The 18,148-nt window shown below is 36.7% G+C and overlaps 1 protein-coding gene across 2 annotated transcripts in view; it reads right to left on the bottom strand.

Moving 5' to 3' along the window:
* Positions 1 to 18,148, bottom strand: part of DPY19L1 (dpy-19 like C-mannosyltransferase 1) — a 116,271-nt gene that overhangs the window by 85,431 nt on the left and 12,692 nt on the right. For both annotated transcript variants that reach the window (XM_064380465.1, XM_064380466.1), the window contains exons 2-6: positions 10,484 to 10,508; positions 9,791 to 9,878; positions 6,069 to 6,206; positions 3,919 to 4,039; positions 3,061 to 3,154 (exon numbers count right to left, since the gene is read on the bottom strand). In XM_064380465.1, the coding sequence (XP_064236535.1) occupies positions 3,061 to 3,154; positions 3,919 to 4,039; positions 6,069 to 6,206; positions 9,791 to 9,878; positions 10,484 to 10,508 (466 nt within the window). The remainder of the gene's footprint in view (positions 1 to 3,060; positions 3,155 to 3,918; positions 4,040 to 6,068; positions 6,207 to 9,790; positions 9,879 to 10,483; positions 10,509 to 18,148) is intronic.

Genomic DNA, 18,148 nt, shown 5'->3' with positions numbered 1-18,148 from the left:
AGTTGGGTAACACAGAAGGGGCCAGCTAAGGCACAAAGCAGTCAAGTGGGCAGAGCTGAAACAAGCTACAGCCACTGACATTGGAAGAAGAACCAGACAGACATCTGGAGAGACCCAAATGCTCAGGCCACCTTAAGCAGTAGCCTACAGACTTTTTTGCACCAAAACTACAGTAAGAAGACTTTACACAACTTAGCACACACACATACGTGTATATATATAGCAAATGAAAGTTTCTTTAAGTAATATCTATTCTTATTAGTGTGGTATATATTATTCACTTTGTAGTATTTTCTTTTTCATTTAAAATGAAATGGGCTCAACCCACTGAATCAATTTTAAAACCCTCTATAAGTCATGTCCTACAATTTGACAAACACTGTGCTGAAGTAGTCACTGCTTGACTTTGGGGACCAAGGAAAGTCAAGGGTTCCATGAGGTCATACCTCAGCATAAATCCTGTTCTTATATTGGTCAAATTTCTTATTTATTTCACTTGCTTTGGAATAGGTTTCAATCCAGTCAGTTACAAGGTGTTTCATCATCCAGCACAACCACTCTTCCAATCTGAATCCTCCACAACACTCCCCGAAGCATGCATCCCAGCAAAACTGATCTGCTTATTATCTGCTTTCCACATGCTAGATTTTGGCCTTTGCCTCTCCCTGGTATGCTTTTATGCTCATGGCTTATTTCCACCTCCCCAAATACTTCTGATTCTACAAGGTCACGCTAAAGTAGCCCCTCCATGCAGAACAAATTTCTCCTGCAACTGGAGTTCTAAGCACTTTATCCTTCCTTCCTAACTTCCATTCACACACACCCTGCCGCATTCCCATGCTCTCAGAGCCCAAACAGTCTTGAGAAACTACTTGGTATGTATTGTATGTGTTGACTGAAAAACTGAATATGCATCTTCCATACAGACAGAAAACTGCCTACCAGGCAGGACAGGGGCTAAAGATTGAGAAAGGTCAGGTCAGGACCGAAACCACCAAAAACCCCTCAACCAAAACCAGAACCTTCTATTCTCGTCAGCAGATATTGTCCCTTCTGCCTTTGAAAAAAATTACAAGCATTACAAGAAAATATGAATGCTTTAACAAATGTTTACAAATTCTTCTTTCAATTAAGAAAGTAGCCAGGCATGGTGGCACAACTTGTAGTTCCAGCTACTTGAGAGGCTGAGGCAGGAGGACTGCTGGAAGCCAGTGGTCTGAGGCTGTAGTACACTGTGATCACATCTGTGAATAGTCACTGGACTCCAGTCTGGGCAATGATATAGCAAGACCCCATATTAAAAAAAAAAAAAAGTATCATAAGTACAGATTAGCAACTTAATAATAATGCCATGTTAATATTTTAACTTCTCCTATTTAAAATCTAATCTCCCAAATGTAATAAAGCTACCCATAGACAGATGGGCAGTATTTAGCAAAATGAATAGATACCACCAAGTTTCTCTCCCTCTGGCTCATTATGATGCAAGCACACAGGCCCACTTTCCCTCAAATCAGCCTCCTTTCCTCATTACCATATTCTTTTGGTTTAATTTATTTCCCTGTATCTTGTTTCAGAAACAAAATCTTCCACATCATCTTTTAATCATGCATTTTTACTTTAGTCTCCCGAATTAAACAAAAGAATTTTCTTAGACCTAAGCCAGAAATATTAACATCAAACTGTCTTAAATCTATATGCAAATATATTTTACATTGATCTTCTAACAGCTTCCTCATTTGACAAATGCTTATCAAGTAACTGCTTGATACTCAGTGAGCTAGAAACTCAACATCTTTGAGGTACTAAACTGAAAATGCCACATTTCCAAAGGAAGGAAGATAATGGGATAATAGCAAATTCAAACTCATTATCCCATGTTGAAAATCATGTGCAATTCTCGTGTAATTCTGTACTACAAAGAATCAGTAAGCAGCAGGAAGAAAATTCTAAAGATAATATCAAGGTAAAATACCTCAAACGTATATACAATGTAATGAATTGGCAAAAAAAATAAGAAAGAAGAAAAGTAAACATAAAAACCCTTAAAAAATTAGTCTTTTAGGAATGCTGCTCAACTGTAAAGAAAATCAGGTCAGATATTAAATACTGTACAGAAGACACTTCTAAATATTGTACAGAAGATAATTCTATTTTAACAGTAAAAAGGCATTAATATCATTTGATCATAAGTGGTCTTTTCGCTTATGCTTTATGTAAACAATATATACTAGGCAGAGCTGAAACAAGCTACAGCCATTGACATTGGAAGAAGAACCAGAGACAGCCATCTAGAAAGACCCAAATGCTCTAAGGTAAAAGCTGCTCCCTCAGGCCACCTTAAGCAGAGGGACTTTTGGTGTAAAAGTCTGTAGACTTTTACACCAAAAGAAGTAAGACTTCACACATCTCAGCACATACACATATACACATATATACAGCAAACAGAATATATTGTTCCATAACAATATATTATATATCCTAAAACAATAAATGGAATATATATTAGTTATGTTCAAATGCCTAGGAATATTTAAAATTTATGTCAGGCACTGTGTAGCTCATGCCTGTAATCCCGATACTTTGGGAGGCTGAGATGGGCAGATCACATGAGCCCAGAAAGTCGAGACTAGTCTCGGCAACATAGCAAAACCCAATCTCTATAAAAAATACAAAAAATTAGCTGAGTTTGGTGGCATGCACCTATAGTCCCAGCTACTTGAGAGGCTGAAGTTGGAGGATCACTTAACCCAGGAGATGGAGGTTGCAGTGAGCAGAGATCACACCACTGCACTCCAGCTTGGGTAACAGGGTGAGACCCTGTATCAAAAAAAATAATAATAATTGAATTTATCAAGTATGCCCAACTCAATTTATGCCTCTAAAACTATCTTAAGTGTGGTGGGCCATGCCAGTGGTGAAATCATGCAAATATGAAATGATTTCATAATAATATTTTTGAATATTTTCATAAAACTGAACTATAAATTAATCAATGATTAACTATTAATCAACTATTTTTAGTATATCTTATAAACACATATTAAAATATTATCTTACCTTAAATATGTGCCATATATGAAGAATAATGCCATCATTAGTCCATTTAAAATAAAAATTACAGCAACATAAAAGCAAGCAGGATCTCCCAATCCTTTAAAAATAAACAAAACATATGTTCTAACCATATTAACCCAAATTACCTTATGTGTCTAGCAATTTATATTAAAGTGTGTTCATTTTGAAAATGGTTGCCAAGTATTTTAAACAGTTGCCTTGGTTCCCACATGAAAACACAACACTACTGCAGAACATAGATGAGATCATGGTAGTAGCAATGGTGGTTTTAAAACAGGGCTGCCAATTCAGGGATACACCTCCTCTGGAGGTATGGGGTCTATAACCCCCATTTTTTAGTCTAATTGGGCTTGTGACTCCTTCAACAGAGTATGGCAGAAGTAACACTATGTAACTTCTGAGGCTAGGTCATAAGAGGCCATCCAGTGTCCAGCTTGGAGCCTTCAGCTGCCATAGGAAAAGGCTTACTAGTACTCCGAGGTACTTTGCTATCAAAAAGCCCAAGTCACCCAGAAAGGCCACATGTAGGTGTCCCAGCTGACAGTTCAGCTGAGCTCAGTCTCACAATCCTCCATGCCCAGGAGCCAAAATGTAAGCAAGGCAGCCTCTCAGTTAATTTCAGTCTTCCCAGACATTTGAAGCTTACTAGCAGAGGTCCCTGAAATCATGGAAATAAACCAGCCCCGCTAGAGCCTGCCCATATTCTGGACTTGCAGAATCCACATGCATAATAAAATGGGTGTTGTTTATACCACTAAGTTTACAGTTTAAGTTTATTATGCTGGATAAGTTTATTATGTTACAACAGATAACTAGACAATATTATAGAAAGCAACTTACCTTCACAGCTTTCAATAGGACTAAGTCCTTCTCCTCTGGTAACCATCCAACATATCTTGGTTTGAATACCAATCAAGTCCATTGTTTTGGTATAAATCCGGTACCAGCTGGCCAAAATTACCTATTTTTAAAAATATAGAGGCATTTCAAGAAAATATATTAAACAATTTTCATTACTAGAATACATTTGAGATATTTTGACAATTATATTTTCCCTTTCTATACCATCCACTTGGCTCCCTTTAAATGTAGTAAAATGAGGCTCAGAATCTCCTAGGCAGATTTTTCACTGGTCAGTTTTCAAATGTTCATTCAAAATATAGGCCAAAAAAGTGCTAATTTATGTTTTACAAAAGCTGTACAACTCTACTAAGAGACACAAAAGAAGATTTGCACAAATAAAAGATACTGAGTCTATTGCAATAGATCAAATTATTTAAGATACGAATTCTCCCTCAAATTAATGCAGAAACATAAAATAACTCTAATCAAAATTCCAAGTGTTTAAAATGTATCTAGAAAACTAACAAGAAAACTAAAGGGAATGTTTTAACAGACATTATGTCTTATTACTTTTAATAATTAAAATAGTGTGATACTGGCACAAGAATGGCTAGACAGATCATTGTAGAGGTAGTGGTAAGCCACCCAGATTCCCTTTTCCAGGCTAAGGCACTTATTCCTACAGCTGCTTGGAAGACTGGTATCTGAAAGCTAGGAGCTGAATCCCACCCTGGGAATTGCCATGGCTGAAGAAAGTAAATTCACTCAAAGTAACACCTCACTGCCCAAGGGCAATCTGCATCCAATGACTGACTAGTCAATAGGGAAAGATAGCAAAGCCAGGGGCCCTTCTGTCAAGGTAGGACAACTCTGCAAGGCCATCCCAGATCCAGAGAGGCCCAAGGACTGGATGAGGCCTTCACTGTGACTGCATCAAAGCTCTCCTCTTCCTCCTGCCCCATTCGCTTCATTCACCCTCTTCAGGTGTTGACCCTAACAGCACTCCCTCGACTATTTCCCCCATGCAAATCTCCATCTCAAAGTCCACTTCCGATGACCTCAACCTAAGGCAATACTGAGCACAAAATCCAGAAACACATGAAGTATGTATGTATAATAATTTTGCATATAAAGCAGAAAGCGTACTTCAAATCAGTGGTAAGACGATGGACTACTCATTCAGTGTTAAGTTACACACAATACCATTTTTAAAAAAAATTCAAAGTTAGATTCCTACCCCACACTATGCATCAAAACCAATTCCAGATAAATGAAAAATATAACTATAAAAAATGTAATTACGTTATAAAAATGAATTTCTTTACATGTACGTATAAAAGAAAAAAAGCTAAAGGGCAAACAGACAACTGGGGAAAATGTTTTATCATATAGCATTATATTAATATCCAGTATATAATAAATGAGCTCTTACAAAATTTTAATGGCAATATAGATAAAAAACATGAATTGGCCATTATTTTTAAAAGTAAACATGCATTATATGTATACGTATGTGTGTCATATATAGAAAGAGAGCATTGAAATATATATATAAAATCAATGAGTGATATACATCATGTGACTTCAATTTCTTCATCCAATTAACAAAGATGCAGGTAAATAAACAGTTTCAAAAACACTGCCTGTGGATAGTTCGATTAGTATAATCTGAAAGGCCTTTTGACAAAATCATTAAAGTATATATTCTACTGAACTAAACAGTTCCACATCAACAAATTTATAGTTTTGCAAAGAAGAAAAAAAGAGACCAAATATCATCTCCACTTGCTGGATTGGGCTCAACTTCCCTCCACCCCCACTCAAGAAAGTACACTCAATTAAACGAGGATAGGGGAGAAAACATTTAACAAATGACATGTAAACGTAACAGTGCTCCCTTGGTATAATCCCTACATGCACACCAAATCTAGTTTTTGTATTCTCTAAACAATGCAATCACAACAATAGTTCCCCACAGAATTAAAGCCCCCTCCTCTTTCTTAACATATTCCTCTCCAAGAAATATATTTTCTTTTAAAAAATTAAATAAAATTTAATATATTGAATTATATCTTAGATTTAGAATCAGCACTTAATACAAAAAAGTTTTAAAAAGTGAAAAATCACAATTGGAAAAAGGATCTTACCTCAGGGTAAAGATTAAATCTTTTTAATGTATTAATAACAAGGGGGTATTCAGTCAGTTTATCATTCATAATCATCCATACTCCATTCAAAAATGAGGGTGCTTCCACAATAGTCTTGAAATAGGAATAATATAGTCCCTGAAATAAGGATATGCTCAGTTAAAATAACAAAAGGTACATAATTATGATGCCTCTTCTAAGTAAATACACTGTTTTTGAAAAATGAAGCAATTAAGCAAGTAATAGCTATTAATACAATGAATTTCACAGGTTTCTGATCACTGATAAACCATAAAGTTGCAAAAAAAAAAAAAAAACTATGTATTTTCACATAACCTTGACTTAATTGAAATAACTGATTACAAAATAGCTTCAAAAATAGTTTCAGCATTTAAAACAATAATATGACTCAGCATACTTCAACTTAGAATATCCTATTACCCATACTAATATAACTGTTAGAAAATGCTATCTTATGAATAGAGTGACTGGTTTATTATGAAACTAAAATTTATCATGAACCAAGATATCTCAAGCCAAAAATGATCCCCTAACTGCTTATTTTAATACCCAAAATGACACTATCAGTCATTTTTCCTCCAGATTTACATGCAAAAATGAAAATATGTTGGGAAAGCTACACACTGATGTATTATTACATATGAATTTTACTTGGGTGCCACCTAATTTTACAGATTATTTTCTCTTCTATCAAATCAGCATAAGGTAAGAACCCTATGGGACTGGGGAATGGTCCTATTTTGGAGAAAAGAGATAAATTTTTAGCTTGGCATACTACTTTGGAAATATAGCAAGAGAGGAATAATATGCGAGACAAAAAAAAGAAAGAAAGAAAGAAAAGAAAATACTAGAAGCCTAATGGGGAGTTTAAGTGGCAGTATGAGGGAAGACAGAAAAACACAAGATAAATCTACATCTTGTATTTGCATCTTCAGTTTTGCCTAGAGCTGCCCTGGTAGCCAGTACCAGTAGCTGCCAAAGTCTAAACTGGGTTTAAGGCTCATAAATACAAAAGTGATATGCCCACCCAGAAATTTATTGAAAAAGAAAAAAATGGTCTTGATATTCTGATGTATTAGTTCTGATATCACTATTTTTAAAATTATGTTTCCAAGTGTACTGATTTGGATAGTGTCCCCTAAAAGTTCATGTCCACCAGCCCCTGTGGATGTGATCTTATTTGTAAAAAGGATTCTTGCAGACATGATCAAGTCAAAATGAGGTCATACTGAATTAAGGTGGACTCTAAACCCAACACAACCGGTATACTTATATGAAGAGGAATAATTGGCCTCAAAGCTACAGGCACACAGGGGAAAAGGCCGTGTGAAGGTAGATCAGAAACAGGGGTGAAGCATCAGCATGCCAAGGAATTCCAAGGATGGCCAGCAACCACCAGACGCTGGAAGAGGCAAGGAAGGACTCTCCCCTCCAGCCTTCAGAGACAAGATGCCCCGTTAACACCTTAATGTCCCACTGCTGGTCTCTGAAACTGTGAGATAATACATTTCTGTTGTTTTAAGCCACCTAGGTTGTTGTACTTCTTTATGACACCCCTAGGAAACTATACCTTCCTTCTTTTGTAGGTTTGATTTTGGAAACATAAATGTTGAATTATAAAAAAATTTTTTAAATACCTAAATATCAAAATAAAAATGAAAGAAAAGAAAAGAATGAACTATTTATCAACTTGGGAGAAGATTTCAAGTAACGTAAGATACTGTAATTCTACTATATATCCCTAGTGGACTATATCCTAAGGTTAAAATGGAGCCAGGAATTGGGCAAGACTAGTTTCACAAGTTACAGGTCACAAAGACCCTGCTGATAATACAGGTAAAAAAAAAACAGCCAAAACCTGCCAAAATCATGATGGCAACTAAAGTGACCTCTGGTCATCCTTACTGCTCATTATATGCTAATTATAATATACTAGTAAACCAGAGGAAACTCCCACCAGCAGCATGACACCATGGCAATGTCTGGAAGTTATCTTACATGGTCTGAAAGTGGGGGGAACCCTCAGTTCCAGGAATTCCCCTCCCTGTTCCCAGAAAACTCATGAATAATCCACCTCTAGTTTAGCATATGATGAAGATATAACATTAAAAACAGCCAATCAGCAACCCTCACAGCTGCTCTGCCTGTGGAGTAGCCACTCTTTCATCCCTTTACTTTCTTAATATAAACTTATTTTCACTTTACTCTATTGGCACATTCTTGAATTCCTTCCCGCCCAAAGCCAAGAACCCACATGGCCTCCTGGGCTGAGCCCCAATTCTGGGGGTTGCCCTGTGAAGAACTGAACTACAAGAAAATCTTAAACTCCTTTCAGTAATCACATTTTTAATTATACCTTTGGTACTTTTATTCCTAACAAATCAATAATTTGAAACCAAGATTCTCAAACTAAGAGATTAGTAACAAATAAGTAAAAAAAACTGAATCTTAAATTTCCATTTAAAATATTAATATGAATTCATGGTTTATTTTCTCTTTAAAAAAATTTTGTAGCCTAATTCTGCTCACTAAAAAGGCCAAGATACAATGACCAATCTAGTAGCAATGAGCTTCTGCCGCTGACAGGAATGGTGGCTCACTGGAAAACTGGCTGATGCCAGGTCTGAGAAGAAAATGTCTTATAGTACCTGAAAGTAAGGAAGCTATGGATGCTAGTGAGGTCACGTCAAGGGCAAACAGGGAGAGCTGCAAGGGCTTTACTAGCTAAAGACAAGAAAGTTTACAAAATACATTAAAATCTATCATATCATAATGATACTCCAAAAGAAGGTATTCCATGGATCACTATGAGAAGATGCTAGGGAAGCTACTCATTTTTTTGAAAATTGGTAAATAAAAAGAAAGAATAAAGCATTTTCCTGTCTTTCCTCTATAAAGTATACCTCAAGAGAAAGCAAAAGGTATTGTGTGAAACTTAACAGAATTACAGCTAATAAGTGCAGGAAAAAAATGATAGAGTAGGTATCACGGTTTGACAAGGATAATGAAATAACTAACCTAGGCTGATGGCTAGGCTATAGGAGGAATCAGCATCACAATACCTAAAGTCAGTGATCAATCTTAACATCACAGAAAGTGAGACAACCAGATAGATTTGCCTCTTGGCTTGACACAATAAGAAGTACACAGCACCACCTAGGAAGTATTCCTGCCAGAAAAAAAGTCAATCTTCTGATCCATAAATGTTCAGGAAACTTGGGATACGGGAACATAATTAAAAAATGTGGATTGTTGTGGGTAATTCTATGGGACAAATAACCTGGATTTCTCAACAAACAAATGCAGGAAAACAAAAACAGGTAAAGGAATTCGCATATTAACTAAATGCAACGTGTAGGCACTGTTTGGATTCTATTCAAACACGTCAACTGTTTTTTTAAAAAAAGTGCCAAACAGGACATTTAAATACCTATTTCTATTTGATGATATTAAGGATATTGTTAAATAAATGTTTTCCAGTATGTCTTGTGTCATGGTTTCGTGCCATAGTTAAAGTCTTGTCCTTGGAGACACTTATGAAAGTATGAAAGCATGAAATGATACAATGCCTGGGATTTCCTTTAAAAACAGATAGTGAGTAGGGGTGTAGATAAAGGAAAACTGGCTGTGGCTATCAGTTGTAGAAGCTGGAGCATCTACTCTTTCTAAAGTACTATATGAGATACCAAATAAAAACTAACCATTTCAGTGCGAAAAGCCATCTCCCTTTCCAATGTTGAGAGGTGAGAAAAATGACGGTCATTTTCAAAGAGGTGTGTTATATGGCTCCTGGAAAAACAAAAAAAGCAACAGTGTTAAAACTTACATTGTAAGTTTTATTTTTTAAAGTAAGGCTAAAAGCAAAAATAAAAGTATCAACTAATTTGCAGATAATTTTGTAATAAAACTCAAATACAAAGTATCCATATTTGTTTTCCACTCAGTACAAATTGCATTTATACTAAAATTTCCCTCTATAAAAAATCAAATTAGATTTTAAAATTAAAATGAACCAGAATATTTTAAGTGAAGTGCAATAAAAGTATAGATTAAACTGTAAATGTCATTGGGTTACCATTTTAGAAACATCTAATGAAATTCATATTTCTCTCTAAAAGATTAAAAAAATTAATCTTCCTCTCACCATGGACATATTAATGTTGAGTAGAGTCTCAAATATAGCCTCTTTAATAATGAATCTTTTTTATTAAACAATTATATTATTCTGACCCTGATTTATCAATTAAACTAGTTTTTCAGACTACTGTGTTACATGTAATATATAGTCACACTGACCATGCTGAAATTATTCCTTTAAATGTATGGAAAATTGCTTTAGTAAGTTATAAACATCTGCATAAAATACCACAGGAGAAAAAAAAAAACAATCTTACCAGTGCAACACTGCTGCAAAAGCAGCTGTAAGAAAAAAGAAATTTAAATTAGAATTTTAGCATAAACATGTGCATCTTACAGAAAAGCCATTTCAAAGAAAAGAATGTCAAATATTGAAATGTATAAATATTGGACTCTTAGAGACTGGGGAAAGAATACTGGCTCTTCAAAAAAAAAGCCCCCAGGGCTATGTTTAAAATTGTGATTGACCAGCTCATAAGGGAACTAAGCATACAGCCACAATTTTCATTCACTCAGTCATTCAACAAAATATATGAGGGTCTAATATCTGCTAATATACAGAAAACATGAGATGGAAACGATCACTAATAAAACTGAGAGAGAAATGGAATCAACAGGTAAGGATAACTTAAAATAAAGAAATATGGTGGTTTAGGGGTACAGGATTGGGGGTGGGAGAAAAAAGGGAACTATCACTTTTGATACACTGCTGCAATGCCTGAAATTTTATGACAAATCCTACTCATGTTTTTAAACATATTTAAAATGAAATGAGTAAAGGAGAAAAAAAAAAAGGAAAAAAGGTAAGAGAGAGAAACAAGCTAGTAATAAAATCAGTCTCTCATGAGAATCAATATCTTGGTATCTGTCCAAACAGAAAGAACATACTAAGGGCCAGGGGTGGTGGCTGACACCTGTAATCCCAGCACTTTGGGAGCACCTGTAGTCCCAGGTGCTCAGGAGGCTGAGGCAGGAGAATTGCTTGAACCTGGGAGACAGAGGTTGCAGTGAGCTGAGATCACACCACTGCACTTCAGCCTGGGTGACAGAACAAGACATCATCTCAAAAACAAACAAACAAAAAACATACACACACACAAAAAGAAAGAAAGAACATACTAAGATGAACTCAGAAGAGACACCATTTGATTTTCTTATATCACAAGATACAGCTGATTGCAGGCTTCTGATTAAGTAACTCTTAACTAAGGAATCAAACTATGAAAATACTCTTAGAAATGAAACCCAAGCCAGGCACAGTGGCACATGCCTGTAGTCTCCATTATTGGGGAAGCAGAAGCAGCATCACCTCTTGAGCCCAGGAATTCAAGGCTGCAGCAGTGTGCTATGATTGGGCCTGTTAACAGCCACTGCACTCTAGCCTGGGAAACACAGTGAGACCCTGTTCAAGAAAGAGAGAAAGTAAGAGAAAGAAAGAGAAAGAAAAGAAAAGCAAGAGAGAGGAGGAGGAAGGAAAAGGAAAGAAGAAGAAAGAAGGAAGAGGAGGAGGAAGAGGAAAGAAGAAAGAAGAGGAAGGAAGAAGAATAAGGAGGAAGAGAAGGAAAGAAAGAAATGAAAACCAAATAGATTAGATCTTATTGTCTTATTCTTAACGCCATATTTATATTTTTAAATTTAAAAATCCATTGTGCCTTGGAAATATGAATGGTTACTTCTAGATTATTGAAGTTAAAAATATCTAACAATTTTTCAGTTGACTTTTTTTAGTAAGATATATTGATGTTTTGAAATTTTAAATTTTTTTCTTGTTAACAAATCTACCATTTGCTTCCTTTTAGTTTCTGTCTTTAAAAACGTTATCTGCTAGGCTCATGACTGTAATCCCAGATACTCGGCTGGAGGAAGTAGGAGGATCACTTGAGGACAGGAGTTCGTCTAGGCTGGGTAACACAGCAAGACCTGGTCTTTACAAAGCACGTGCCTATAGTCCCAGCAACTCAGGAAGGCTAAGGTGGGAGGATCGCTTGAGCCCAAGAGGTTGACATTGCAGCAAGCTATGATCACGCCACTGTACTCTCTAGCCTGGATGACACAACAAGATCCTGTCTCTAAAGAAAAAAAAAAATTCATCCCAACACAATAAAATTTGGTCTTTATTTTCACAATGATTCAACTAATATTTTTTGAATAAGTCATTTTTCTCCCATTGAATGTAAATGCAACCTTTATCAAGACTTGCCACACTTATACTCTGGTAACCCCTTTGAGGTTATGATTGGATTTTCACGTATAAAATTAATTTGAGAAGAATTTACATGTTTACAATATAGAATATCCATAAATGTGGTGAGTGTGTATATATATGCTGTATATATAGGTATGTGTATATAGACACACACCATATACTTTCAGTTGTTCAAATTGGTTTTCAATAGTCCTTGAGAAAAATTCTACAGGCACTGTTAACATATGCATTTCTTATGAAGTTTCTCCTGGGAGTTTAACATTTTTTCCTTCTAATATTCATATAATGTTTTTTATTATACATTATTGGATATTATTACAGTGTTTATTTTTGAAGAGTATTTATTTTGCAATGCATTTATTTTGGTTTATTTACTAAACTGTTAATTTATATAGTTTTTTAACATATCTTCAATTCTCCATTTTATTGTATTTTATTTTATTTTTGTGATGGAGTCTTGCTCTGTCACCCAGGCTGGAGTTCAGTGGCGTGACCTTGGCTCACTGCAACCTCTGCCTCCCGGGTTCAAGCAATTCTCGTCTCAACCTCCTGAGTAGCTGGGATTACAGGAGCATGCCACTGCCTTCATGCCTGGCTAATTTTTGTATTTTTAGTAGAGACAGGTTTTCAATATGTTGGCCAGGCTGGTCTCGAACTTCAGACCTCAGGTGATCTGCCTGCCTCGGCCTACCAATGTGCTGGGATCACAGGCGTGAGCCACCACACCCAACCCAAATTCTCCATTTTAAACAATATTATTTACATATAATAATTTTGTTCCTGTTTTATAATTTTACTATTAGTTTCTTCTTCCTATTTGACAAAAATAATAAACTTTTAGAATATTACTAAACAGTTTTAGTAAATGGGGGCATTCTTGGCATTGGTGGTATAGTGGTGAGCATAGCTGCCTTCCAAAGGGGACATTCTTGACTTCTGCTGACTTTAACAGCAATGCACTTCACATTATGCCATTAAGTTGGCCTATGACCTTCACAATTCTGGAGTGCTAACTAGGATTTGTTAAGGTCATCATCCCTCTATGTCCTTAAAATACCATGCTTTCTCAAAATAAGGATGGGAGGTGCAAGAGGCCTCTGGTGCCTTCCTTTAATTGGCTTCCTTCAGCATTAGACAATAGACAAGCAGAATACTTGGAGTACCTGGCACTCTTTCAGTCTCCAGGGTCCATTCATAATCTATCCAATGTTTTGAATTCCTTTGTTCATTTCAACTTAGTAATAATAATGATGAGAACAAAGAAGCTAACACTTGAATGCTTATTACATACCCAACATTTTATAAGTACTTTACTTGTACTAGCCAAATAAATCCTCACAACTACCCTATGTCATATGTACAAATATTTCCACAGTACACAAACTAGAAGTTGAGGCACAGAGTAGCTGAGTAAGTTCTGTAAGAATTCATACCAAGTAAACCCAGAAAGGGAGACTGGACTCAGGAATTCTGACCTGCACTGCATGGCTGTTGTAGAAAGAGGACGGAATAGATGAAACAAAAGCCTATGCCTACTTACCCTAAAGTATTCCTACTCCCCCCCACCTTATTTTTGTAATCTTAAATATAAAAGGAAAAAAAATACTGCAATTCATCTGTTGACACAGGAAGTATATTTTATAGAGGTTACTAATTTTACATAAAATTTGGAGATATATTTTATTTAAAAATTGAAATACATTATACATGTGTATGTCATTTGAACATGAAAGTCCCGGTAAAGCAAATACTGACTTGTGACCACATAAGTTAAGAATAAAAATGAAAAATGACAACAACTTCTGAAGCCCCTAAAGAGCTTTTTTTGCCTTCTTGCCCACAGAAAAAAGAATATTTTAGATGATTTTCTCTAAGTTTATTCCAGTGATTATCAACCTTTTAAAGAGTGTAATAAAACTGATAATCCATTTTTTTCCACTTAAACACAGATGCCGTTTTTTGGCATTCTAAAAACTGAGATAAAAGCATTTTTAAAAATCAAAACATAAAATATATTTTTTTAAAAATCCAAACCTATTCTGTTAAAAAAAAGGTGTTCAAGGAAAGAAGGTTTGCTATGTAATCTAATTCAAAAAATCTCAGTCCTATGGCTGAGACTTTTGTAAGGTTCATAATTTTGCTGGAAGCACAAAAATTCCCTACAATCTAAAGCTAAATTAGACACTACAGGATGCTGCATTAACTCTTTCTGATTAAAGAAAATTTGCACCAGACTATATGTCACATTATAACAATTTTCAGTCTTACGGGATTTGAGAGGACTCTACTGATAATTATTCTCCTCCTGTTATTAGAATCTTGTTTAAACAGAACAGATTATAACTCCCTGAGGGTAGAAACAGTGTTTTACCAAACTTTACTCCAGTACTTATTAGCACAAAGCCAAGCGCTCTCAAATGTTTGCTGAATTAATGCATAAAGCTTGATATAATTAAGGGGGGGAATGAAATAAAACCATGTCCTAATAATCAACCTCAATTGAATATATTTTGATAGAAAGATATACACATACACACATGTGTCATCCTTTTTCACTAATGGAGCCCCCATTTACTTCGTGCAGATTAGACACCTGGTCCACAGGCAGCCAGCTCCCTGCCCTCTCCCAGTGGGGCACGGATCCCTGACACCTTGGTGCAAGAGGCTGGGCGGACACTTCCCTCGGAGAAGTTTCCTGGCCCCCAGCCCCAGCTCCAGCTTGCCTGCTCCCAGTCGATGCCTCCTTCCTGCGCCAGCTCTCTGGAGGCCACTGTTCTTTCCAGCAAGTCCTGGATCCTGGGCAAGTGGGGAGGGGAGTTCTCCTGCCCCAGTCCCCCATGTCTGGCCGGCAGAGAGTAGGGCAGGAAGAAAGGAGGAAGACACTGGAAAGGGAATTCTTCCCTCGCCGCTCTGCTCAATCCTCCAAGCCAGCAAACCTCCTTCCGTCTCCCACCAGCATCCCTGCCCCCGCCCGCTCTTACCTCTTCCCTCTCCAGATTACCCTAAGCCCGGGCCATTCTTAGACTTCGACCTGAGGGTCACGGGGAAGGAATGCTGGGATCTGCAATTTTACGATTCCCCAGTTGAGTCGAAGGCAAGCTAAAGTTTGAGATTCACTGTCCTTTGTCTTTCTCCTCCCCAAGGTGTGATAGTGCCACAAGGCCAGGGTGGGCTTCTCCATGTGCCGCTCTATAACCTGTAGGCTGTTCTCCCACAAGTGCAGCCAGGGAGGTGTGTTCCTGACCACAAATCAACATTCTCATCCATAACAAAGTACTTTTTTTCCTTTTACACGTGTACTTCATAACTAGTACTTGACTTAAAATTCACAAAGCATCTTCAAAAACTCAATTTTCACAATGACCTTGTATTTATTAGCAGTTTACAAATTAAAGGGTGGGCGTCCAAGAAGCTTTTCCCTCCAAGGCACGTAACTGGTTAAGTGGCAAAAGCTGGCTGAACCCAGGTGTCCTAATTCCCAGCCTGAGCTCCTTCCACCGTGAAAGAGCTGCCTCCTTCCCCACGCTCGGCATTTAATGACCTTGTCTTTAACAATATTTATATGAAAAAATGTATTCTAAGTCTAAAATGGTATGCATTATTCTGAATAAATGAAAACTTAAAAATTCAGCCTATTCCTAAATTAAGGTTAATCTGTACTTAAAGCTAAAGACTTTTGGTGTCACTAACCCTCAAGTGATAAAATTACATATAAAGAAGTTAAGGACACTCCTTAATCTATCTGGATAAAGTTTTCAAATCAACCTTGACAAGTTCTATTTCTAATCCCTTCCTAACATTACTAGCTACTTCTTACTGTTATAAGGGTTCATTTTGAGTTTTAAAGTTTCTTTCTAGAAGCTGAAGTCATCAGTATTGGTTTCCCTGCCTTCAAATACAATCCATCCTAGGGGCTCAAGTAAATTTCAAAACATACAGATCTAAGCATCACATCCCCTTGCCTGAAAAGCCCCGTGACTTCCTATTGCACAAAACATGTAGCCCACACTGGCCTATTTCTAGTCAATCCCACCAAACACCCTTCGTTCTAGATGCACTGGGCAGCAATCCCCTAAAACCCCAAGTGCTTTAATAATTCTGTGCCTTTGTTCCTGCCTTAAAAATCTGTAATTTGTCCTTCAAAATCAAAAGAATTCAAATGTGGCATTTTGTACTGCTTATCCAGCTACCCTAGCTATAATAACACTATTACAGCACCTAAATAGTTACACACATACCAGTTTCCTCTGCTAGAACACAACAGCCTCAAGGCTGAGCCTGTGTGTAATTCATCTTTACACTACCTAGTATCATGCCTGGCACTTCGCTGAGTTAAACGGTTAAATTACTATTACCTATGACCATATAAGAGAAATTATAGAATACACTCAATTAAACGCAAACCTTAACACACAAAGGTATTTTCTCAACAATCCAAATTATCTGAAGCATTCCCATTACATCAAGATAAATATATATTTTTATATACACAACACAATTATAGTACCTGGAATCAAAGCCCAGTTTCTGTATAGTGAACAAAAGAAAAGACATTATTTAGGATCCAGCTTGAGAAAGAGGAAACAGTCACAAATCCCATAAGCTCAGCTTCTTCCTCCTCCTAGTGCCTAGATTTTTGTGTGGATTGCTCTGTGTAGCTTCAAAGCCAACAAGTATCTAAATACCTATTAGTTGCACAACACATTTTCCTAGGAACCAAGAAGAACACTAAAGAAACATTAGGCAGTATCTTTGCCCTTAAAGATAAAATCTTTGAGAGATAAGATTTAGGTACATAAAATAATGAGAGGACACAAGTCTAAGAACTGTAAGAAACCTGAGAAGGCAGATCAGTAATGACCTTCTTAGGGCATAGTTATTAAGATGGTTAAGAAAATGGAGGGGGTCAAGGGGTAGGAGCCTCAAGACAAGGATGTAACTTAGGTGTAGATTTACAGCAAACAGCCAGAAAAGACAAATACAATATAGCCAGATACTGGACTTGGATAAAAGAATTCCTACCACTAATACTGATGATATAGAATATGAATAATAATGATGACAATAACGTGCTAGTATTTACTGAGGGCCCACTCATTATACACACAGTATGTCAGGCTCTCAGCACTCCATGAACTGCAGGAGCCAGACTTTTCTAGCTAGTCAGCCTCAAGTGCCAAGAGTAAGAGAGCCAGAGTCCCTGGGGCCAGAAACCTCCTGGCTTTGAAGATACCATCTATTAATCCCACTGTGTCACACAAATATTACCATTTTCTTTGCATGCCACGATGTGGAATATTGAGAAGAACTGATCTTAGTCAACAGAGAAACCAAGCAAGTATCAGAGACAACATCCTAACGCAGCAATAGAGAGCCATAATGGCCCAAACCCTGGAATTATATTAGAATCATCAGTGGCACTATAGATAGAGATGTTTGAGTATAAATCCAGGGCCCCTAAATCTGAACTCCAGGAATTTTTTTTTAATATTCACAAGTGATTCTGACATACAGTCAGGGTTGATTATCACTGGTACAGAGAATGACTGGGATAAAATCTAGGCAGTTCTTCACAAAATGTAATGTGAGAATCAGCTTCTTGCTACTCCCAGTGTTCTGGAGACAGTAGTAATTATATCACCTGGAAGTAGCTGGAAATGCAGAGCCTCAGGAGTCTCAGGTCCCATTCCAGACCTCCTGACTCCCACCTCCACAT

The sequence above is a fragment of the Aotus nancymaae genome, unplaced genomic scaffold (genome assembly GCF_030222135.1).
Source record: "Aotus nancymaae isolate 86718 unplaced genomic scaffold, 86718_ANA_hifiasm-v0.15.2.pri h1tg000025l, whole genome shotgun sequence".
Lineage (NCBI taxonomy): Eukaryota > Metazoa > Chordata > Mammalia > Primates > Aotidae > Aotus > Aotus nancymaae.
The sequence above is the reverse complement of the archived record's forward strand: the minus strand, read 5'-3'. Positions and strand labels throughout refer to the sequence as shown.